This window comes from Vigna umbellata, chromosome 6 (assembly GCF_029865625.1).
Source record: "Vigna umbellata cultivar VRB3 chromosome 6, Vumbellata_1.0, whole genome shotgun sequence".
Taxonomy (NCBI): Eukaryota; Viridiplantae; Streptophyta; class Magnoliopsida; order Fabales; family Fabaceae; genus Vigna; species Vigna umbellata.
The window spans coordinates 39622031-39647240 of NC_142170.1; the positions used below are offsets into that span (position 1 = coordinate 39622031).

A 25210-nucleotide genomic window follows, 5' to 3' on the forward strand; every position below is an offset into this window, starting at 1 on the left:
TCGTCGCGTGGTTCGAACTAGCCGACCGAGGATCCCTTTTCTTAGACGACGACACATAACTTTTCTTCCGGGGCGCCGAGAGATATGATATCTTAAAAGAAAACACAAATTTAGCTAAGTTAATATCAAAATAACGCATAGATAGTGGCAAATGCCATACCGAACGCCATTTGATCAAAATCTTCATGGCAAGGACATTCAACTAGATTGCGGGCATGGAGACGGCAGGGTAAGGCGTTAATGGTCTTAACGGCCTCTATTTCGACAGGGGTCATGAGGCCGACCGATATGACATTAATCTTCACAGGATCCCTTGTTCAATAAAAGGGGAACAAGGGATCGCCCTCTTCGGTGTGAAATTGAGAGCGGTCAACCTCTTTGATTATCACTTTAAAATACCTCTTCTTGAAGTTCTTAAAGGACTCCGAATATGGTTTGAAAAGACAAGAGTCTTGAACAGAGGTCAGAGATACCCAACCCCATTTAACGAGCGGATGTTAGGAGATTTCGGCAAGTGCATCAAATCGTTTCAAGTAATAAACCATGGTAAGACCAGGTATCATTTTTCTAAGAGACTCGTAATACTAGAGAATTATGCGATTAACAACTCATCTAGACTCAATAGAACAACATTTATTTACAAATATGTGCAACAAGATAAATTCACAAATATACAATGGTTGGACTTTGGTATTGAAGGCACATAGATATGACATTGACTAGAAATGATATAAAATGATATTGTTAAGGTTAGTTTTCACCTAATTCACTCTTGTGCTTACCCAATTTCATCTCCTCTCCATCAGTTTACTAAAGTCAATCCACAAAAACACTTTATCCCTAATTCCTTAGGTGAAGGAGCCTAGGTTTTCCCTATTAAAGTCCAATCCCTTTGAAAATATAACAAACAAACCCACATTAAAGAGCTAGGATCTTAAGGCAACATGTGAATCATCTTCCATCCCTAGAATCAATGAGCACAAGGATTCTTGTTTCAGTTCTAGTTTTCATCTTACGTCCCCATAATCCATGAAACCCCAAATTCAAGTCATGAACATTCTTATTACATGCAAGCTTTAAGATTGGAAACAAGAATACTAGCAATTGATAGAAAAAGCATATATATAATCAAATCAATCATTCATTACACAATAATTCATAGGCTACAACAATCCCTAACAAGATGAATCTGGTTCTCCACTTCCATGGAGAACCCTAAATCTTACAAACATGGTGGATGAAAGAAGAAGGAGACCCAAAGGAAGAGAAGGAGATGTTCCCACAAGCTCCTCAAGGCTTCCATGAGCTCTAGCAATAAAATCGCGCCTCCAAAGAACTAAAGACCAAAGCCCTTCGCGTTTCTGAGTTAAATAGACAAATCTGTTATGTCAACAAAAAATGGCACTCCAGCGCCCCTGTGTGGAAAGTGCCTTAGCGCGCGATAATCATGATGCAGTGGCGCTCCAACGCTCTTGAGCCAGGGCTCCCCCAGCTAGGTTCAGCAACACTACTTCTTTTTCTGGTTTTTCTACAGATTTTCTTGCTTTTATGGTTGATTCAGTTCTTTACATTGTTGGAGATTCTTCCAAGCATAGTTTTAGCTACAAAATAATGGGATTAGTGATGAAGTTACATCAATGTAGCCTAAAACACATTTATTTAGAAAAAAACACAATTGAAGAGGATTAAGCAAGTTATAAGCTAGAAAGGAGTTGATTTTGTTACTAAAATGATGCTTAGATAATGGTATGAATTAGCATTATCAGCAGACGTGATAGTAATGAAGGAAAACAGAAACGGTGGGAGTGATCGCTAGGGCAGAACACATTGCCACGAATGCTTGCATGCAAGCCCACCCATTTGGATGCAGCTGGGAAGAAGCGACGTTCAGCTTTTGAAGCACGAGCGACTGGAACGCGGTAAAGGGCACTCGGATGAATATTTGGTTGAACAAATTTTTATATACAATGAAGATGTCTTCGGTGCTAGCCCCCTTTCCATGGAAGACCCGCTCCTTAGGATGGCTGACGCCTAGACGAATCAAACGAGCGTTTTCTTCATCCCATGCCACAAACGAGCGGTCAACCCACTACTATAGTTCCTCCCGGGTCTTGTAGTTAGACTCATATGAGCCCACATCATGCAAAGCCCATCTGTATCCACTGATAACAGGCCAACCACCCGCTGGTTCCATCCTCTCGGTGTCCACCTCAGTTCCCCCTTGGAGAAGGAAGAGCGACGCCCCGTTTATGACCAGCTTGCCGCCGTAAATAGGGGAGCCTAGAGACAATCCCCCCTCCAGATCGGACCTTTCAAGAAAGGACGACGATACTGAACTGGGGGATGAAGACCCATTGCCATCAGACAAATCCCCGCCTTCCCTGCCCGCTGACCTATCTGAAAAAGACACATGAACAGTAGCCATTTATTAATTACCTTGAAAAAAAAATACTAAGTCGAACGATATGAATGAAAGGTAGAGGAGAGTGTGAAAATGACGGCACCTCACGCCCCTATTTATAGCATAAATTTGAAACCGCCAACTTATCTCAACCGTCGAAATCTACCACGATCAACGACCCAGATCAAGCGACGGTCCCACTACCCGAGGATGACAATCTGTGACAGCACGACACGTGTTTTTCCGCCAAAACCCAATTGAGAAAAGCATCGACCAATCCTCTACCATTTTAAAACCCATCGATAATCGATTGTCTAGGGCTTTGGGGGCCTGGTGTATTGGGGACTCCCGGACAGGATCGATTGTCTACGCATTTATTACAACACTTAACTTACCGATATCGGACTATCACTGACTTTGGCATTGAAGCACCTTTAACAAGTACACCTCCGATTGGTGCATAGAATATTGGACAAAGACTAGATGGAGAGAGCGTAAACCAGACGACATGCGAAAGAAATTGTGTAGGACTTAAGTAACTCGAGTCTATACCGGAACAAGTATGATTCACATGCATATATGTGATTAACGGGAACATTTGTTTTCATTCTTCTAAATTATTTTATATATATAGAATGTGTTGCTTGTGTTAAGCCATGCATCTCTTTCCTTCTAAACCTTTTTCATCACAAAACTATATATCAACAACACATAATGCCTCTCAATTTCAACTTTGACAAAGAAGCACACTAGGTTTTCTATATTCCACTAATGTTTTCTTTAAAAGTCTTATATTTATCCTTAGAATTTGTAAATATTATTTTATAAAAAGTCAATCCTATGTTAAATATATTTTTTATATTTTTATTGAATCATTTATTAATGTCTAATATATATATATATAAAAAGTATATTTTAGAATGATCAAAGATCGAGTTAAGTTTAATTCAATTTATTACCAAAACTATCTCTGAATTTCCTATGGATTTTTTTGACCTTGTTATCATTTAATGGAAACTCCAAACATTGAAGACATTAGAACCAATTGAGCTTCTTTTATTAGAAGTGTTAATAGAAACTTGGCTACAATTTAGTAGTGTATGCAAGGTTGTTAAACTCAAGAGTTTAAGTAAACTCGTGAGAGCTTTGTAGACTCGGATCGTGAACTCAATTGTAAACTCGTAAGAGTTTACTTTGTGTGAAAATATTTTAAAATATTTATAAATAATAGAATAATTTAATATTTATAATGTTATAAATAATTTTTTTATTTTTTTTATATTATTATTATAATTATTAGTTTATCATATTATATATATTTAAATATTTTTTAATATTATTATTCTTTTGTGATAATTTTAATTGAATATATTTGATAGTTTAGTTAAAAAAACAAGTTCTTGAAGTTAATATTGGCCCAAAAGTTTAGCATAGTAAAAGGAGGCCGAATGATACAAAATAATAAGTGAGAGAAGACTCAACTTTACTTTAATAATAAATATTTACATACTAAAATAAAAAAACATAAAAGATAGAAACGCACAAGTGGAATTAGAGGGAATTAAAACCCTAACGATTTAATTTCTTTAATAAAATCACAAACAGTGTCATTTAAGGGTACTAATGATCAAATTAAAAAGCTTCATTCCACACGTAGAGGTTGAAGGCGATGGAAGGAGGCGAGATCAAGAGCGGCACCAGCGAGCACGACGACAAGCGCGAACTAGACGAATAGAGCGCGACCATGAGCTAGGCGAACGGCGAGCAGAAACCATGTGAACGGCTAGCACGAATTAGGTGAACGGCGAACGCAAAGGCGAGTCAACGAAGTGCAGCCACCAACGGCAACAAAACGTGACGGTGTCCTAAACTCAACAGTCCTTCTTTCTTTTCATTTTTTTCTATTTCAAATTCGCAAAATCGCTACAAAATTGTGATTCTAACTGATCCCACCGAGTTCAGTTACGATTTCACCAAGCTTACTCGAAAACCAAATTTGCTTCCGAGTTAACTCGGAGGCCAGAGCTGTAAGGACCGAAAAATTTAAGAAATTGGAGAAGACGGGTGTATGCACAGGATTAGACCGTTCGATTTTCAGGGTCATATATAAATAAAAGTTTCAAAAATTCATCTCATTCTCTGCCTGCACAATCTCTCTTCAAACTTTTGATCTCTCTTTTCTCCTCCTTCTCTCTAGATTTCTTCCATCTCATTCTATCTGTTCAGCAACCAAACCGTGCTTAAGCAATCCAGGAATCAAGGGCTTTCTCTTTCACCAATCAAATTAGAGTACATGCAAGCCACAATTTTGGTTGCATGTGTTCATCAGTTTCCTCTTCTTATTTCTGATTTTATTCTTGGTCTTTTGGTTGATCTCTCTCATCGATCGGTGAGCTATATGTGGTTCTAGGATTTTCTGTTGTATTGAGCAAAGTTTTACAGTTGTTGAGCTCTTGGTCCGATTAAGAGGTAAGAGAAGCTAGTTAATTTAATTAATTGGTTTATGATGTATGAAAATGTTGTTTGATGATGTTGCATGTATGTAAAATTGAATTTTTGTGTGTTCGACAATGTTCGTGCGGGATGTTGAATGCTATGGTCATGTTACTTTCTTTTCTGTAGAATTCTAGGTACTGTGCCGAAAGAAATTTTGAGGAAGTGAAATGGTAAAAATGGGAAATTTGTGTTCATTGTGGTTTTGGCCTGTAGGGAGAATATGGACAAGTTGTTTAGAACTAGTTAGAGCCTTTGAATTACTCAAAACTGTACCAAAAGTAGGAAATCTGCTCTTCGGTCCTTGAGTTCATGATTCTGCAGAATTGAATCTCAAATCTGAGATGAAACTCTCTAATTGATGTTAGAAAGGTTTAAGTACTCTTAGTAAATGTAAAGATTTGTATGATTCATGTTTGGAAGATTTGAAGTTAGAAAAAATGTTTAGTTTTAGTAAAGTCTAGCATGTTCATCATTATGTAGAAGTTATGCAGAATTATGCAGAAAGCTGAGCATGCGCTGTTGACCACTCGGCCATGCGCTGATTGGCCGTTCGGCCATGTTCAGGTATTCGGTCATTAACTGGGTTCAGTCTCTTTAGAGTCTTACCATTCATGACCGTTCGGTCTTAGTGGTGTGTATGGTCTCTTAGTAGCGATCGGTCTTAGTGGTGTGTATGGTCTCTTAGTAGTAGTCTTAGTGGTGTGTATGGTCTCTTAGTAGCGATCGGTCTTAGTGGTGTGTCTGGCCTCTTAGTAGCGATCGGTCTTAGTGGTGTGTATGGCCTCTTAGTAGCGATCAGTCTTAGTGGTGTGTGTGGCCTCTTAGTAGTGTTCAGTCTCATACTCGTTTTCGATCTTAATTGCGTTCGGTCTCTCATGGACCTTACATGTTAATGACCGTTCGATGATATTTTAGTAATTAGTATCAACTCTAAGTGTTCGGCCTAGTACTCGATCTGGTATTGGTGTTCGGTCTTAACTGTGTTAAGCTCATGTTTGAGCCTTACGCGTTAAATGACCGTTCGGTCATGTTCGTGTGTTGTGTTGTTGGTCGCTCGGTCTTCTTCTATGAAATGTTATTTGATCTTCAAATGCTAATTTCATGGTTTGGCTCTGATTGCTTATTATAGTTGCATTGATCTACTATGTATGAGAAATTATATTGATATTCAAATAAGGTATATGTTTCAAGTAATATGGAAGAGAATTCTATGGAGGAATGTCTCAGTGAAATTTGTATTGAAGTGGTAAAGTATGAATATGGACAGTGAAATCCACGGAGTTCATCCTGATATTCTAACGATTACCAATTCTCAAGTAGAGATGGGTAATTCATTGTGTGAGAATGGCAGGAGGTCCTAGCCCGTAGGTTATTGGGTGCATTATAACGGACTAACGTCGGGTGGCAGTTGATGGTTTTCCAGTTACTACACCACCTGGGTGCACGAACGACCTCAAGCTACATATTCATACAATCTAGATGGTCGAGTCTAGTGTTCGGTCATTGTATGTTTGAAATGTTCGGTTGTTATATGTTTATATACTTGTTTAAGTTGTATGGTTAATTAAATTACATTAGTTTCCCTTATTTCCTGTTTTGTCCATGTTTCCTGTTCGGTTCTTCTTTTGCAATGATCACCCTGTGGGTGTGAGCAGTTGGAGAGGAGTTCTCGGTGGAGTAGTCCTTGGAAGGAGAGGACCCCTCGGCTTAGTAAAAGACCACTCGGTCTTGTGTTTAGTTTTGAAATAACCATACAGTTATTTGCATAGTTTTGTAGTAGTGTAGGAATTGGGTAAAGTTTTAAACTTTATGGTTATTTTGTAATAACTGTAAGGTTAACTTTATTTCCTGTAACTGTTTTGCTATATTATTATATGATAACTCCCTTCTATAGTTTTATGCTATATTTTTGGGATGTTACAAGAATTGATAACGTAAACTCGTCCGAGTTAACTAGTTAACTCGCGAGTTTGATAACCTTAAGTGTATGTACGTTAATGTAATATTTGAATTTAATATATAGTTTGATGTACAAATTATGAATTAAATATTATTAGACAATTCAATGTTTAAAATGAATTTCATTTTGTTAGTTCCATTGAATCTATTCATTTCACGCTATATTGATTATAAATTGACTATATGAGATGATAATACAAAAAATTGATTGTAAATTGATTAGAAACAAGTTTTTATGACGAACATGACAATATATGTAATAATAGGTTATTTCTGTAAAAACATATATTATGACAGGTGAATAATTAGTTGTCATAATGTATTCGACATATTATGATAGGTGAAAAGATCTACGTCATAAAACACTACATATTATGATACGTAATTGAACATCAATCTCATTCAAAACTAATTTTTACATTATAATTAAGGTTGGGCATAATTAGCCTAATTGTACCAAACTATATCTGTATTATAAGAACTAAACTATTTTTATTAAAAATTGATTATACTAGCGGTTCAATTTGAAAAACTGGACTTTTCTATTAGTAGCTAATTGCGTTAAACTATAAACCATACAACAGTGACTAAAGTAAACTGCAATTTCACTTGGCATCGTACACATACAAAGAAACTATCTATTCTTGCTTATTTTATAACACTCAAAACTTAAATAAACATTAATAAAAAAAAACCTTAGTCAAAATCTATCCATGTATAAATTTCAATAATATAATATTTTCCAGTAAAAATAAATACTTAAATGAAAAATAATAATAAATTAGTATGATATATAATTAAGAAAAGTAGGATATAAAAATATAAATTAATATAACTAAGTTGCATGTTTTATGAGAAAAAAATAATAGGTTAAATATGTTTTTAGTCATTTAACTATCAAGCGATTTTATTTTTCGTCCCTCTTTCAAACTTTGGTACACTTTAATCATTGTCCTTAAAGAAACTATAAATTTTCTCCCTCCAAAACCAACGCCATTAAAATTACGCTGAGTTGGCTAACATTGTCTTTTTCTTTTTCTGACACAAAGTCAATTTTTCCTACTTTTCTTCCTCCCTCTCCCTCTGTCTCCTTCCTTGCATCACGTCGAGCTTCTTCCACTCTTCTTGTTGCACTATCTCTAAACTCATCTGAGTGGTTGAGTCAGACTTTCTGTGAGTGTGGTCTGTTCTACTCCTTTCCACCACTCAGCTCAAAATTATATAATACAATGGAAAAAGACGAAAAAGAAAGCAAAAGACCCACACACAGTCACTGTTGAAGCAGATGAACAAATACTGGGAGAAGAACTTGTATTGAAAAGGAAATCAAGTTTCAGGGTCGGACACACAAACAAAGCCCCACTATCTCCGACATTTATGAAATCCTTTTCCTAGTTGCAGAGAAAAAAGAACAAGACAATTTGCTACGTGGGGAAAGCAACAAAGATCTTCCTTTTCATAGTCACAATGCTCGTTGTTCTAGGTCTGGTTTTGGGATTGGGGATCCTACGCTGCCGCCACCACACAACTGCAAATGAATGTTCTGATGGGTCTTGCTTACGTCTACCTCCACCTGCAATCTTCGCCCCCAATTTCAATTCACCAACCTCACCTCCCTTCTTTCAATACCCCCTACCCCACCAACCATTATGGTTACAAATCCAACCCTCCTCCTCCTTACGACGCTAACCCATCTTCGCCGTTGTCGCCAATGCAACAGTCGCCGCCACCGCCGGAGGAAACTGCCCCTCCAAATCCTCCAAGTGTGGCAGGGCCACTTATCAATACACCTACACCAGGGTCAGCGCTGGTGGCACAAGCTCCTGCTCATGTTTTTGTGTAGTTATGTATTTGCAGTTTTCAGACAATTTGGTCAAAGAGGAAAATTGGTATCGGTTAGAACTTGGTTTTGACAGCAATGTTACTGCCTCTGATTTTGTCGAGAATCTAAATGACTTTTGAGCCTAGAGAAAGGTATAACTGCCTCCATAATGAGAAGTTGTTTGATTGCAAGAAGTTTCGTGATTTGCAATAATATATGTGTATATACGAAGCTAGCTGTGGCATAATTATGCATATTTTTTGCTATGGCTATATCATAATTTGTGGTGCAGACAAGGAGGGGAGGTGTGCGACTGTGAGTTGCAAGGGGTTTGATGAACAAGAAGAGCGGAAGAAGCTCAACGTCATATGCAAGGAGGGAGAGGGAGGGGGAGAAGTAGGAAAAATTGACTGTGTCAGAAAAAGAAAAAATGAGGTGGCACACTGTTAGCCAACTCAGCGTGATTTTAACGACGTTGGTTTTGGAAGACGAAAAATTATAGTTTCTTTAAGGACAATGATAAGTGTCACAAATTAGATATATTGAGCACTTATTTTAATCTCCTTTGATGTGTTTTAGAGTAAAATCTCATGGAAAGTTGTATAAAATGTATATATGATTGATTTTATATCAATATGAGTGTTTTTTGTGTGTTATTTTGCAGATGAATAAGGATTGGAGAAGAGAAAGAAGTCCCTGAAATTTCACTGTTACTATTCATCGAGCACTATTCATCAGGCACTATTCATCCGTTGACCGACACTATTCACTATTTAAAATTTGATTTTTTTTTACTATTCACGCGTGGACCAGTCGCCCAGCCGGAGAGAGCCACTCGCCCAAGCGAGCCAGTCGCCCAGCGAGCCAGTCGCCCAACGACTAGGACCGGCTCGCCCAGCGAGTGGTCACTTTTGACCACTCGCCCATGCTTTTAGCCACTCGCCCAGCGAGTTGGCCTTGCTCGCCCAGCGAGCTGGTGCTGTTCGCCCAGCGAGATGGTGCTGCTCGCCCAACGAAAAATCACTTATGCCTCTTCTCTTTAAAAACGCGAACTAGAGGCAGAGGAAGCCAGTTCTGGACGGAGGGGACTCTGCAGCAGCTCCCAGCTCGAGTTTGGAGGCTTCCAAGACGCAGGAACACCATTTCTCACCATCCAATCCATCCGTTTTCTTCTTTCTTGCTTCCGTGATGTCTAGGAGTAGCTAAAACTCCATTTCATTGGGGTTGAAAGTAATGTATCAAAACTCTATGTAAACTTTCTGTTTTATGCTTAATCCTTTATGAATCTTTTGTTTTATGCTTGTTATTCATGCTTAATGATGGAAATCTGAGCTATTAGAGTGATTTGAATCATTGGGAAATGCTAGGATCACGGACATAGGTAGAACAACCGGTAGAACTTAATTGTAGACATAGATTGAGGACTTTTGGGCATCAATAACATCGGTCTTAATGCAAATCTGAATTCTAAGGGATTAGAATTTCTGTTAAAAGATTTAGAGCTTGTCATCCGAGGAATTAGAGACTTGTCTACTTATGATGTTGATGCATGATTCTTGAGGAATTGTATTTGATAGTAAAGAATACTGAGTTTTGAACATGAAAATCAACCCCAATGAACCTAAACTCGACTGTTTTTACCACTTTGTATATTTGTATTTTTATCTGTATTGTGTAGAATAATACATTTGATAATCATATTTGACGCTAAATTAGTAAACTTTCACGATTAGCAAACCAAAAAAATCTCTTGGGAAACGATATCCGGACTTACCGGTTTATTACTTGTACGATTCGGTACACTTGTCGAACCATCAACAAGTTTTTGGCGCCGTTGCCGGGGATTTGTTTTTATTTTTGCCTATTGTGTGTTGTTTATCTGGTTTAGTTGATTTTAGTTATCTTTTTGTTTTCTTATTATTGTGATATATTTGAATTTTTGTGCATAATTGTTGTCATCTGTAGAAATTGTGTTTTTCTAGTTTGTGTTTTGTATGAGAAGCAGAGAACAGGTTGAAAATCTGCTTTTTGATCCGGAAATTGAAAGAATTGCTAGAAGGAATAACAGTAGAAGGAGGAGACAAAGCAGAGAAGCCATAGAAACATCTGTTATTTCTGAAGAAATTCTGGACTCATCATCTGGTCAAGAAAAGGAAACAATGGAAGGTACTCACAATGGAGAAGGTTCTGGGCAAGGAAGACGTACTCTTGCAGATTATAATACTTTCTCGGGACCTTTGCACTTCAACAGTATCGCAAGACCAGTGGTTAATGCTACTAACATGGAGATGAAGCCAGCTCTTATTCATTTGGTGCAGAATAATCAGTTCCATGGATTGTCCCACGAGAATCCATACACTCACTTAGCTACTTTCATGGAGATCTGTAATACAGTGAGGATTCACCAGGTTCCAGATGAAGCAATCCGACTCAGCTTATTTCCATTCTCATTGGCTGGTAATGCAAAGATGTGGCTGAATTCCTTTCTAGAGAATAGTCTGATATTCTGGGATGATGTAATTGCCAAGTTTCTGAACAAATTCTTCCCTCAATCCAAAGTCAATAAGGGAAAGCAGGAAATCTCTTCTTTTCAGCAGGATATTGATGAAGCTCTAGGTCAAGCATGGGATAGATTCAAAGGCCTACTGAGAAAAACCCCTACTCATGGATTTGATGAGCCTACACTGCTAAATCTGTTTCTTGGAGGGCTGAAATCTCAAACAAAGTTAATGTTAGATGCCTCAGCTGGAGGTAATATCAGATGGAAGACGCCTGAGGAAGCACATGAACTCATTGAAAACATGGCTGCAAATGATAATGAAGTTCAGAGTGAAAGAGGTCAATTTCAACAGAAAGGTGTTCTTCAACTTCAATCTCAAGATGCCTTGCTAGCCCAGAACAAGATTATGACTCAGTAACTTGAGACATTAATGAAGAAGTTATCTCAGCTACCTAAAGAGCTCCAGAATGTTTCTCAAGCCCAACATCAGATGATTCAATGTTGTGAATTATGCGGTGGAGATCACAAGAATGGTCAATGTGTACTACAAAGCATGTCTCATGAAGAAGTGAATTATATGGGAAATCAAGGTCGCCAAATGGATTTTAATCAAGGTCAAAATTTTAATCAAGGCTGGAGACCTCATCCGAGTATGGGACAAGCTGGTCCGTCCAACAGACCACCTCCACAGAACTTTCATCAACAACCTACTTTGACAGAAAGAACTTCAAAACTGGAAGAAACTCTTCAGCAGTTTATGCAAGTATCAATCTCCAACCATAAAAGTACAGAAGCCTCAATTCGTAATTTGGAGATTCAAGTGGGTCAATTAGCTAAGAATTTGGAAGAAAAATCTGAGAAGAAATTTGTGGCTAACACTGAAGTTAATCCAAGGGAGGAGTGTAAAGCCATCACTACAAGGTCAGGAAGGGTGTTAGAAGAAAGAGGGCATGAGAGAAAAGAGCAAGAAAGAGATGAGGGGAGTGCTGAGAAGAGAGAAAATAAGAGAGATGAGATGAGTGAAAGGGAAGAAAAAGAAAAAGAGAGAGAGGACAGAGAAAATCATAGAGAGAAAGAGGAAGAGAAAATGAAAGCAAAGGTGTTTGAGAAACCTCTTCCATATCCAAAGGTTTTCTCTAAAAAGGAGAAGGAAAGGCAGTTCAAAAGCTTCGTTGATATCTTCAAAAAGTTAGAAATCAAGATGTCATTCTCAGAGGCCCTGCAACAAATACCCTCTCATTCTAAGTTCATGAAAGAATTGCTTACTAAGAAGAAGAAGTACATTGAAGAAGAAACTATTGAAGTACAGGGTCAGTGCAGTGCAATTATCCAGAAGTTGCTTCCACCAAAGTTTAAAGATCCTGGCAGCTTTACAATTCCATGCAACATAGGAAAGTTGGCTGTTGGAAAGGCTTTAATTGATCTAGGAGCCAACATAAATCTGATGCCCCTTTCTATGTTTGAGAAAATAAGGGATCTGGAGATGAAATCTACACGCATGACTCTACAATTGGCAGATCGATCAATCAAGTATCCTTATGGAGTGGTAGAGGATGTGCTCATAAAGGTAGACAAATTGATATTCCCTGCAGATTTTGTCATCATGGAAATGGAGGAAGACAAAGAAGTACCTCTTATTCTGGGACGACCATTCATGAAAACAGCAAAAGTCGTCATTAATATGGATGATGGAACGCTGAAACTGAAAGACAAAGATGAGGAGGTAATTTTTAATGCATTTGATGATATGCAGCAGCGTAGTGAAGAAAAGGCAATTCCTGAAGCTGCAAATGAAATCATGTGTGTAAGTGATAAATCAGATGACCACCAGTTGTTGATGCAAAGAAAGGAGCCCATATTAGGAGAGCCAATTATACTGAAAAACAAGCTGTGGGTTTTCAAAAGCAAAACTAAAGACGGAAGATTTGAAGTTGAAGCTCCTTACTCCAGGGTAACCAGAAAGATATCTAGAAAACAGTGGAAGAGTTGTTGGTGGAACAGAGGAAAGAAGCTCACCAAAATCAAAAATCCACCATGAGCTTAACAGGTGTCGAGCTAAAGACAGTAAACAAGCGCTTACTGGGAGGCAACCCAGCTTTCTAACCCTTCCTTTTATGTGATGTTGTTGTTTATTTGTGTTTGAGTATGTGATTCTGATTGGTACTTGGTGTGGTGTGATGAGTTCTATTAGTATAGGTATTGAGTTTGGTTGTGTTTTAATGTGTTTTGGAGATGTTATTTCTGTGTTTCTGGATTTGTAAGGAACATATACATTGGCCTGAGGACATGCCTTCATCTATGTGGGGGAGGGATTCTTAGGTACATGATGAGTAGCAGCCGGAGGCATCTTCACTTTGGAGATTATGGAGTCACAACCATGACCTCTCAAGAGTTTTAGTTTGTTTTTAATTTCAGTTATTTAATTTCTTTAAGTTTTCTATGACTTATTTTCAGTATTTGATTTGATTGAGTTGTTGTGTTAGTTTGTTGAAATAAGGAGCTTTGAATTCTTTCCATGATAATTGGCATGATTGTGAGATTGTTATTGCAGATCCGAGTTTTAGAACATGTGTTATGATTATGAATGAGTAGTTCTTGAATCTGATTGATTTTGACCCAGAAGTTGAATAACTGAGTGTAGTGAGAAAGCTTTGAGAACAAGTGAGAAGTTGTTATTACTATGAATTTGGTTTTTGCATAATTCTTATTAATGCATATGCATTCTGGTTTAGAAATGAGAAAGGCAGTTTTTTGTTGTGAAATTTAACTACTTGGCCAGATGACTACCCATGTGTGAATATTCATCCTTTGTTATCCTCTTTGAGCCTTGTATATATTTTTTGTGAACCCTGAGCCTATTACAAAACAAACTACCTTATCCAACACTTTAGAAGAAGAGAATAAGAAACATATTTGTCAGGATATAGGTAGAAATTAAGTTTGGGGGAAATTTTAATCAGTTGAGTCTTAAACTGATGAAAAAAAAAATGAAAAAAAAAATATATTATTGTATCATGTAAATATGAAAAAGTGTTCAAGTTAAAAAAAAATTGAGAAAATATGTTATGTGATGAATGAAGAGGTTGTTGATAAATAAAGTTTCAATGTTGTTATGTTATTGTTCTCCTCTTCTTTAGTGTTGTTTTGTTTCCTTGTAAAACCATGTTTCTTCTAGCCAAGCCAAGTTATAACCTGAGAAAGACCTTTTGATTTAAATCAGAATGTGTGAATTGTGTATGAGATGACTTGTAAAAGTTGATGAAGTACTTGATGACAATCTGAGTGTGAATTGGAGTTGTAAACACTTGCAGGCTGAGATAAACACTGATTGAGCATAGTTGTATATTTCTTTTTCTGGTTGTCTTATCATTCTGGGTTTAAGAACTTGTTTAATAGGGAAATCATAGCATTTGATCTGAATATTTGGAGATGTTGATAAAATGCTCATTTTTTGTGACAAGGATTATGTGATAGAATGTCAATTGCTCTTATTTGTGTTGTTATGTGTTATTGTTGCTTTTCATGAGGACATGAAAAAGTTCAAGTCTGGGGGTGTGATAAGTGTCACAAATTAGATATATTGAGCACTTATTTTAATCTCCTTTGATGTGTTATAGAGTAAAATCTCATGGAAAGTTGTATAAAATGTATATATGATTGATTTTATATCAATATGAGTGTTTTTGTGTGTTATTTTGCAGATGAATAAGGATTGGAGAAGAGAAAGAAGTCCCTGAAATTTCACTGTTACTATTCATCGAGCACTATTCATCGGGCACTATTCATCCGTTGACCGGCACTATTCACTATTTAAAATTTGATTTTTTTTTTACTATTCACGCGTGGACCAGTCGCCCAGCCGGAGAGAGCCACTCGCCCAAGCAAGCCAGTCGCCCAGCGAGCAAGAGGCACTCGCCCAGCGAGCCAGTCGCCCAACTACTAGGACCGGCTCGCCGAGCGAGTGGTTACTTTTGACCACTCGCCCATGCTTTTACCCACTCGCCCAACGAGTTGGCCTTGCTCGCCCAGCGAGCTGGTGCTGTTCGCCCAGCGAGATGGTGCTGCTCGCCCAACGAAAAATTACTTATGCCTCTTCTCTTTAAAAACGCGAACTAGAGGCAGAGGAAGCCAGTTCTGGACGGAGGGGACTCTGCAGCAGCTCCCAGCTCGAGTTTGGAGGCTTCCAGGACGCAGGAACACCATTTCTCACCATCCAATCCATCCGTTTTCTTCTTTCTTGCTTCCGTGATGTCTAGGAGTAGCTAAAACTCCATTTCATTGGGGTTGAAAGTAATGTATCAAAACTCTATGTAAACTTTCTGTTTTATGCTTAATCCTTTATGAATCTTTTGTTCTATGCTTGTTATTCATGCTTAATGATGGAAATCTGAGCTATTAGAGTGATTTGAATCATTGGGAAATGCTAGGATCACGGACATAGGTAGAACAACCGGTAGAACTTAATTGTAGACATAGATTGAGGACTTTTGGGCATCAATAACATCGGTCTTAATGCAAATCTGAATTCTAAGGGATTAGAATTTCTGTTAAAAGATTTAGAGCTTGTCATCCGAGGAATTAGAGACTTGTCTACTTATGATGTTGATGAATGATTCTTGAGGAATTGTATTTGATAGTAAAGAATACTGAGTTTTGAACATGAAAATCAACCCCAATGAACCTAAACTCGACTGTTTTTACCACTTTGTATATCTATATTTTTATCTGTATTGTGTAGAATAATACATTTGATAATCATATTTGACGCTAAATTAGTAAACTTTCACGATTAGCAAACCAAACAAATCTCTTGGGAAACGATATCCGGACTTACCGGTTTATTACTTGTACGATTCGGTACACTTGCCGAACCATCAACAGACAATGATCAAAGTGTACCAAAATTTGAAAAAAGGACAAAAAATAGAATCGCTTGATAGTTGAGGGACTAAAAGCATATTTAACCCAAAAATAATTCATGCCAATTTGTAAATAATAGGTGGGTTTAATACATCATTTGGCCCCTACTTTTATGGGTTTGGTTCAAAATGGTCTCACCTTTTAAAAAATTTCAATAAGGTCCCATAATTTGTTAAAAAATGTTCAATCTGGTCCTTTTCGCTCACGCCGTTAAAAATCTAATGGTGCAAATGCCACCGTGGCCAAACCTGACTGAGCTGTGAAATTTGATGAATACGTGGCACGTTGCACTGTCAAATATTTTAAAAAGTAAAAAATGACAGAATAGGTAGGCACTTGAAGTTGCAGCACGACCACCGCCACTGTCAACACTACGGCCACCACTGCTACTGTCACCGCTACTGTCACCGCTGCGGCCACCGCCACTGTCACCGCTATGGCCGCCTCATCGTTAAAAACCAAGGTGTGTGAAGTCCATGACCATCTTCGCCCAACTCATGCCTTGTAATCGATTACAAGATTATCAGGGCATGAGTTAGACAAAAATGGTCATGGACTTGAAGTACCTTGGTTCAAACACTTATAGGAGTTTTTTCCTCCACAATTAAGTGGGACAAACTATGTTTTGATACACTTGACACCATCAATGATGAGTAACATATGTTTCATCCTCAATTGAGTGGGGCAAACTGTGTTTTGATACATTTTACACCATCAATGATGAGCAATGTGAGGCATCCATGCAAAAAAATAGAAAAATCATCGACAAGACACAAAAATGACCTTGGGGAGTCAAGTTCTCCTGGCTGGGGAATAACGTGTAACTTTTCGTACAGATCAGCAATTAAACCCCGGTAATCGATTACAGGGCCTGTAATCGATTACCGGGGGTTAATTGTTGATCTGTACGAAAAGTTACACATTACTCCCGAGCTAGGAGAACTTGACTCCCCTAGGTCATCTTTGTGTTACTCTGGCTGATTTTTTCCTTTTTTTGCATGGATGTCTCATGTTGCTCATCATTGATGGTGTCAAGTGTATCAAAACACAATTTGCCCCACTTAATTGTGGACGAAACAATCCATATAGGGGGTTTCAACCAATGTATGTGAAGTCCATGACCATCTTTGCCCAACTCATGCCTTGTAGTCGATTACAAGATTATCAGGGCATGAGTTAGACAAAAATGGTCATGGACTTGAAGTACCTTGGTTCAAACACCTATAGGAGTTTTTTCCTCCACAATTAAGTGGGCAAACTATGTTTTGATACACTCGACACCATCAATGATGAGTAACATATGTTTCATCCTCAATTAAGTGGAGTAAACTATTTTTTGATGCGCTTGACAACATCAATGACGATCAACGTGAGTCATCCATGCAAAAAAATAAAAAAATCACCCATAGTGACACAAAAATGACCTTGGGGAGTTAAGTTCTCCCAACTAGGGAGTAACGTGTAACTTTTCGTACAAATCCGCAATCAGCCGTTGGTAATCGATTACAAGGGTTGATTGTTGATTTGTACAAAAAGTTACACGTTAGTCCCCAGTTGGGAGAACTTGACTCCCCAAGGTCATTTTTATGTCCCTATAGGTGATTTTTTCCAATTTTTCATGGATGCCTCATGTTGCTTATCTTTGATGGTATCAATTATATCAAAACAAAGTTTTCTACACTCATTTGTAGACAAAATAGTCCGTATAGGTGTTTGAACCAAGGTAGGTGAAGTCTATGACCATTTAGGAAGCTTAGAAAAATGTTGTTTTTGTGAAATTAAGTGCACCTAGTACAATGGTCTAAAAATTATCAGTTAGTAATCATTTGAAATATCTTTGAGTCTAGATTCCAACAAAACAAGAATCGATTCATTTGAAGTTCTATGGAGAAAGTTAAAAGCAAAACAATCAGCTAAGGTCAGAGTTGGTAGGAATATATAAAACGTTAACTTTAAGGAATTAACTGTACCTACTCAAATTTCCAAAAATTACAAATTAGTATTCAATGGAAATCTTTTTGAGTCTATTTTCTAATAAAATAAGAATCAACACATTTGAAGTTCGGTGGAGAAAGTTTAAAGCAAAACAAACAGCAAAGGTCAGAGGTGATAGGAATATTTAAAACGTTAGCTTTAAGGAATTAACTGTACCTACTCATATGTCCAAAAATTATAAATTAGTAGTCATTGGAAAGCTCTTTGAGTCTAGATTCCAACAAAACAAGAATCAACTCATTTGGAGTTCGGTGGAGAAAGTTAAGAGTAAAACAACCAGCAAAGGTCAGAGTTGACGGGAATATACAAAACTTTAACTTTAAGGAATTAACTGTACCTACTCAGATGTCCAAAAATTACAAATTTGTAGTCATTGGAAAGCTTTTTGAGTCTATTTTCTAATAAAAAAAGAATCACATCATTTGGAGGTCTGTGGAAAAAGTTATGATTAAAATAGTCAACAAAGGTCAAAGCCCATATATGTTTTTGAACCAAGATAGGTGAAGTCTATGATCATTTTTGTCCAAGTTATGCTTTAGTAACCGATTATAGGGTCCCTGCAATCGATTACTAGGGGCTAATTGTTGGTTTGTCCAATTACAGGTCATTTTGTCCCTTGTAATCGAATACAATGGCCTTTGAAAAAGCTTTAAGAAGCAAAAAGTCGAAACCTTGGGAGAAATAACGCCAACCACAATGCGATGGAGCGAGAATGAAATGGAGACCTGCAACCAATGGAGCGAGAGCGACGTCCAAAGAGAGAAATGTGCGGACAATGGTGGAGATACAGCGACTGCAAAGAAAGAAAAGTCCAACTCAAATGATGGACTGAGAGCACGGTTTAATGGTCGATAGAGAGTGACGAGCAAATACAAAAAGGAAGAAGACGAGAGAGTGACCAACAAAGAAAAAAAAGAAGAAATCTGAAATAAAAGGGACATTCTAAATTTTCTTTCCATATATATCCCTAAAAAAACTTTTTTCAAACCTTTTAAAAATCAATCAATGAAATTGTGTCAGGTGCAAAATTTTGTTGTCAAATAAACAATTTTCATCTTTCTCAACGAAATAAACAAAAAGCTTGTGAGTTCACCTTCAAGGAAACAAACATGACAAAAAAAAAAAAAAAGGGACATTTATCATATTCAAACTCTTCACAAGCACAAGTTTATCTACTTACCACAAAAACATACACAATATTCTAACAGTGTATGCATAGTCAAGGAGTTTCTGATGCAATAATTGATCCTAGCCAGCACTTACATGATAAGAAAAGAGCCAAACGTAGCCAAGAACCATTTGCCGACTAAATAATTAAGGGTTTTGAATAATATATGTTTACATACCATTTTTTGTGGCGCATTCACCAAAATGCCAAAAGTGGGAAGTGACCTTAGATAGCAACCGAAAGCCACACTGTGAAAGTCACACCGCCGACATTGCCAAACACATCCCAAAAGTCTTACTTGATAGGGTATGCCACAGAGGGGACCAATCCTTGAGTTTTAGGCCCACTTTCTTTTCTTCTCTTTTTTTTTTGTATAGGGTGGTCATGGAGGAGAGAATGGGAAACACAAAAATAAATTAAACCTTTTTAAGATAATTTTTTATTTTTATTTTACTTTTACTTTCATGTGTTTTTGGTTTTGGTTTTTGGTAGTAATTCTTTCTGTTTCTCTAAAATTGTGAAATATTTAATTCTTGTAAACTAAATAAACTTTGGTTTTAGTTTTATCTGCTGCTCCATAAAATTTATAAATACTATTCTTTTTATAAATTACGTTGCTGAGTTGGTGGTTCGGAGAAAAAAAAAATTAAAGTATACTTAATGTACCACAGGCATTAATTGTATTTAATTGTATTAAATATATGAATAGTCAATGACAAAATAATAAATATTAGAAATAGTTTTTAAAAGATAAAATATAAGGCAAATGAAATTAAAATTTGCTGATTTTGTAAAACCGATGATATATAAGGATTAAAAATTATACTATTTTATATTATTGAAATTTTATTTTATAAGAAATATTATCTTTTTTAAAAATATTATTAATCTTTTCTTTATAATTTTTAACTTCATCTTTTATTTGATTGATAGTATGTTAGTATTGTAAAAAGTGATATAATTATGTCTTGCTATAATCTTAAATAGAATAAATTCATCACTAATAAGATTTGCCCATGTAACTGTGGAACTTGTATATGAAGTTTAAAAAGACAGAAGATTAATCTTTATTTTATTAAGATTGTTAGAGTGTGATCAAATTGTTGATAAGAATTTTTTATGTGTAAATATTGCATCTTGTGTGAGTAAAGGTCTTTAAAAATAATAAAACTTTTTTGGGTATAAAAGGCTAATAAATTATAATAATATCAATTAAATATGTGATTATTGCTTGAATGAAAATAAATTAGTTGTGATGTTTAATTTGACATGTGGACACTTTGGCTTTTGAAAAAAAACCTTATATTATCAATTGAAGGCAGGAAACAAAAGTTAAAGCATTTTGCGAGTTTCGCTATAATGGCTCAAAACCAAGCATCTTCTTCTACTTCTATTGTGTCAAAATACCGTTACGATGTTTTTCTTAGTTTTTGTGGAGATGATACCCGTTTTGGTTTCACTGGTAATCTGTACAGTGCTTTGAGTGAAAGGGGAATCTTGACCTTCATCGATGATGAAGCTCTCAGAAAGGGAGAAGAGATCACACCTTCTCTTCGCAAGGCAATCCAAGAATCCAGGATATCCATCATTGTTTTCTCCCAAAACTATGCTTTCTCAACATTTTGTTTGGACGAACTTCTCCATATCATTGAGTGCCGAACAAAACAGAACATGCTGATTTTTCCAGTGTTTTATGACGTAGAGCCATCACAAGTGCGAAATCAAACAGGGAGTTACCAAGAAGCATTTGCAAAGCTTGGTGAAAGATTCAAAGATGACATTCAGAAGCTTCAACAATGGAGGCGGGCTTTGTATGATGCTGCTAATTTGTCTGGTTTGCATTTCAAATCTGGGTAAGTCATCTCTGTTACAAATTATCAGTATATAGCAATAGTCTCTCTGATTTGCCAATGTGACAGTGATTTGATTGCTCTTGTATGAATGGCAGTGAAAAGTATGAGTCTAATATAGTGAAAAAGATCATAAAAGAGATCTCCGATAGTTTTAAGCGGTCTCCCTTACATATTGCTGAGTATCCTGTTGGTTTGAAAGATCGGATGCAACAGATACAAGAACTCATGGGTGGTGAGTTTGATAAGAAAGTGACCATGCTTGGGATTCATGGAATGGGAGGAATAGGAAAATCAACTCTTGCACGTGCGATGTACAACTTGATGGAAGATCAATTTGAAGCTTCGCAATTTCTTGCTAATGTCAGGGAAAAAGGTCTGGTGCATATCCAAGAGACAATGCTGTCTGAGTTGGTGGGGGAAAGAAATATCAAGTTAGGAGATGTGCATCGAGGAATTCCAATACTACAACACAGACTTTGTGGGAAAAAAGTCCTCCTTGTGCTTGATGATATTAGCAAAAAAGAACAATTGCAAGCAACTGCTGGAGGACTTGATTGGTTTGGCCCTGGTAGCATCGTCATCATAACAACAAGGGATAAGCATTTGTTAGATGTTCATGGAGTTCAAAAACAGTACATGGTTGGTGAAATTAACCATATGGAAGCCCTTGAATTGTTTAAGTGGAATGCTTTCAAGAACAAAGAAGTTGATCCATGTTACAAGGAAGTCATAAAGCGTGCAGTGTGGTATGCCGATGGCCTTCCATTGGCTTTGGAAACGATAGGCTCGCACTTGTTTGGCAAAACCTTGGATGAATGGGAATCTGCATTAGAAACTTATGAGAGAATTCCAAATAGAGGTGTTCAGGATGTTCTTAAAGTTAGCTATGATAGTTTGGAGGTTTCTCACCAAGAAATGTTTCTTGACATAGCTTGCTTCTTTAGAGGACGGTCTCGTGGATACGTTACAAATACGCTTGAGGCAAGAGGTGGTGTTCCTCCACATTTTGGTCTGAAAGTGCTGGAAGAAAGATCTCTCATTAAAATTCGGAAATGTCCACATGATGCTGTGGAAATGCATGACATGATTCGGTGTATGGGAAAAGAAATAGCTAGACAACAATCAACTCTGCGTCGCAATGGTCCTAGGTTGTGGATTTACGAGGACATTGTTTGCGTGTTGGAGAAAAACAAGGTACAAGTCCTATTCCTTTCCTTTTCTTTTATTACATCATGAGTTGAATCTGTACGCATTTCATGATTCTTAACTCTCGTTAAAAAGAGCCAATAAAGCATTTACATTTTATGAACTATAAATTTTATAGCTCCTTTTCTGCTTTTGGCCTGAAAGGAAAATTATAAAATTGAAGCGATGATGTTGGAGATGCCAGAACACCAAGAAGAAATGCAATGCAATTTAGAGTTTGGAAAAATACAAAGCTTACGGATGCTTCTTGTAGAAAAGAATGTTGGCTTTCTTAGAATCCCTGCTACTCTGCCAAACAGTTTGAGAGTGCTGGAATGGCGTGGATATCCTGAACCTTCTTTACCGAGCAATTTTCATTTCAAGAATCTTGTCATACTCAACTTGTCACACAGTTACTTTAGATGGGACAAACCACTACAGGCATGTACAATTTTATTCGTCATCTAAAATTAATTTAGGTTTTGGATTAACACTTGATTCTTCAAAAAAACCAAACTAATAACTGTAGACTTGTTATTTTGCAGAATTCAAAGGTTTTGAGACACTTGATTCTCAGAGGTTGTAAGAATATTAGACGAATACCTGACATCTCTGGTTTCCCCAATTTGACAATACTTAGTGTTGCTGAATGCACAAATCTGTCTGAGATTGATGATTCAGTTGGATCTTTACTTCATCTTAAAGTGTTTTGTGCTGGAGGATGTACCAAGCTCAAAATTGGTCCAAGTCGCATAGAGTTGAAATCTTTGGAGCATCTGTGCTTTGGGGGCTGCAGCAGTCTTGTTATGTTTCCAGAAGTATTGGCACCAATGCACAAACTAAAACAAGTTTACTTGGGAGGAACTGGCATAAGAAATCTGCCACTGTCAATGCAAGATCTTAGGGGTATTGAAGTATTTTCCCTGGGGAAAGGCCAAATGCTTGAAATTAATGAATCGTCCAATTTCTTTCAAAACCTGCCAATGTTCTTTCCTAATTTAAAAACATTATATTTACAAAACTTAGACATTACAATCCTTCCTGCCAGCATTGAAGAATGTCACTCTTTGAAATATCTGCACGTCACCAACTGCAAGAAGCTTCAAGAAATTAGAGGACTTCCATTGAATATTTATCAGTTCTACGCAGCAAACTGTTCTGTTGAAGTCAACTCTTTAATATTAAAACTCAGGCAGGTGGGTGTGTCTATCTTCTTTGAGTGATTCCATTAACTAGCTATGTCTTTATTTTTCCAAACTCACCATGCATATAACATGACCCGTTTCACAGGCCATTGATTCTGCTGCAATGAGAATCTGTTTACTTCCCGGTCGGGAAATCCCAGAATTGTTTGACCACTCTAGCGGGGGAAATTCTGTAAGATTTTGGTTTCGTAAAGAATTGCCCTCTCTCGCTGTGTGTACTATTATTGGAGCCTCCAATAATGTCAAGCCTCCTTTCGCTGCCAGGATTGATTACTATGTTAGAGTAAAAAATAATTTTGAGTGTGTTCGTTCTATCGTTTTTATTAATATAGAATGGATAACTGAGGATAGTCACATAATTATAGTCAATATTCAAAATGATTTTCACCGTCAATTGAATTCGGATGTTCAGAAAGCGCTTCTGACGAATAAGTGGATTCCTGGAATAATAAGGTTGACGATAAATCCAGAAAGTGATTCAAGTAAGTTGGGAGAAATCAGAACGACAGGAGTTTATGTACATCGAAAATTGAGTAGAATGGAGGATGTTCGGTTCTCAAATCCTCGTAGAAGATAGATCCTTGTGATCTAGTACTATGGAACATAAACTTGTGTTGCTTGGTGAGGCACCTCTTTATTCGACCCTACAACCCCATTAGAATCTGTTATTGGTGAACAACCTTTGAATTATGAGTACAACAATTCAGATTCAAAAGAATCGGCATCCAGTGTTGACTACAATAACCAAGGTAAAATGTTCTTTGTCCTTCCTTTCTTACTCTTTGGTAAAATTAGTTCTGCTTCTATTGATATATCCTTTGGTTCAGAAGGAGTACTTGTAGATGATCAACTAATAGTAGCTCCAAGTTCTGCAGAGACGCAAAATGCCGAGGCCAAAAGAAAAATGGCACCACTGATATCAGAACTTTCAAGTGAGTTCAATGCTCGTGTAAGTAAGAAAATTGAGTCCACATCATCCCAGTCACGTAAAGTTTATGAAGTAGAAGATGTTTCGAAACTCAGAATCAGTTCAGAAATATATAGTCTTGGAAATTCAGACACACCAAAGGCTGACCAGGATTAAGAAAATGAAAGAAGAATTAGGAGAGAAACTCGGTGCTATTAAAGCCGACATCTCTGCCATTGAAGCTAACAACTCTTCCATTAAAGCTAACATCTCAGACATTAAAGTATATTTCTGCAGACTGATCAGAGGTACAACAATTGAAATAGAATTTCTACGCAGCTAGCATGTGATGGATCAAAATAATATTATTTCCAATTTTTCAGAATCTAAAATTTGAAGGTTTAATGGGAGTTTTGGATGCATCTAAGTATAATAAAGATGTTATTTTGACAATGGAATATCGAAACGCTTATGGTACAGGCATGATGGTGATGCACTTGATTCAGTGGCTGTTTTGTTTTCAATACGTTCTCAAATTTTATTTGGAATGTTTCAATGTGTTAAAAATTGGAAAGGTGGTTAATGTTAGGTAAAAACTGAAACACAGAATAATTACAGCAACAAATATGAATGTAGATATAATCATCAACGTAGATCATAAATATAAAAGTAAAAAAAGTTTAGTGTAGATTAAAAAACGTGATTTGCTATTTTAAAATAATATGACGTGATAATCTTTTGATTTACATCTAACATGTAAATCAAAACCTTGATAATTAAAATCGAACTCACCACTCAT

The 25210-nt window shown here is 36.9% G+C and overlaps 1 protein-coding gene and 1 pseudogene across 2 annotated transcripts; both read left to right on the plus strand.

Moving 5' to 3' along the window:
• Nucleotides 1–10672: 10672 nt before the first annotated feature.
• LOC124845234 (uncharacterized) lies at nt 10673–13216 on the plus strand (annotated as a pseudogene).
• A 7373-nt stretch (nt 13217–20589) lies between these two features.
• LOC124829269 (disease resistance protein Roq1-like) lies at nt 20590–24935 on the plus strand. Of its 2 annotated transcripts, XM_088092562.1 has the most exons (6): nt 20591–21114; nt 21210–22308; nt 22465–22740; nt 22845–23495; nt 23590–24253; nt 24332–24935. In XM_088092562.1, the coding sequence occupies exons 1-5, from the start codon at nt 20621–20623 to the stop codon at nt 24079–24081; spliced, it is 3012 nt and encodes a 1003-aa protein (XP_087948688.1). In that variant the 5' UTR covers nt 20591–20620; the 3' UTR covers nt 24082–24253; nt 24332–24935. The 2 variants fall into 2 exon arrangements, with proteins under 2 accessions (XP_087948689.1, XP_087948688.1); XM_088092563.1 differs by lacking the exon at nt 24332–24935 and having other exon boundaries at nt 20590–21114; nt 22845–23491; nt 23590–23744.
• The last annotated feature ends 275 nt before the right edge of the window (nt 24936–25210 follow it).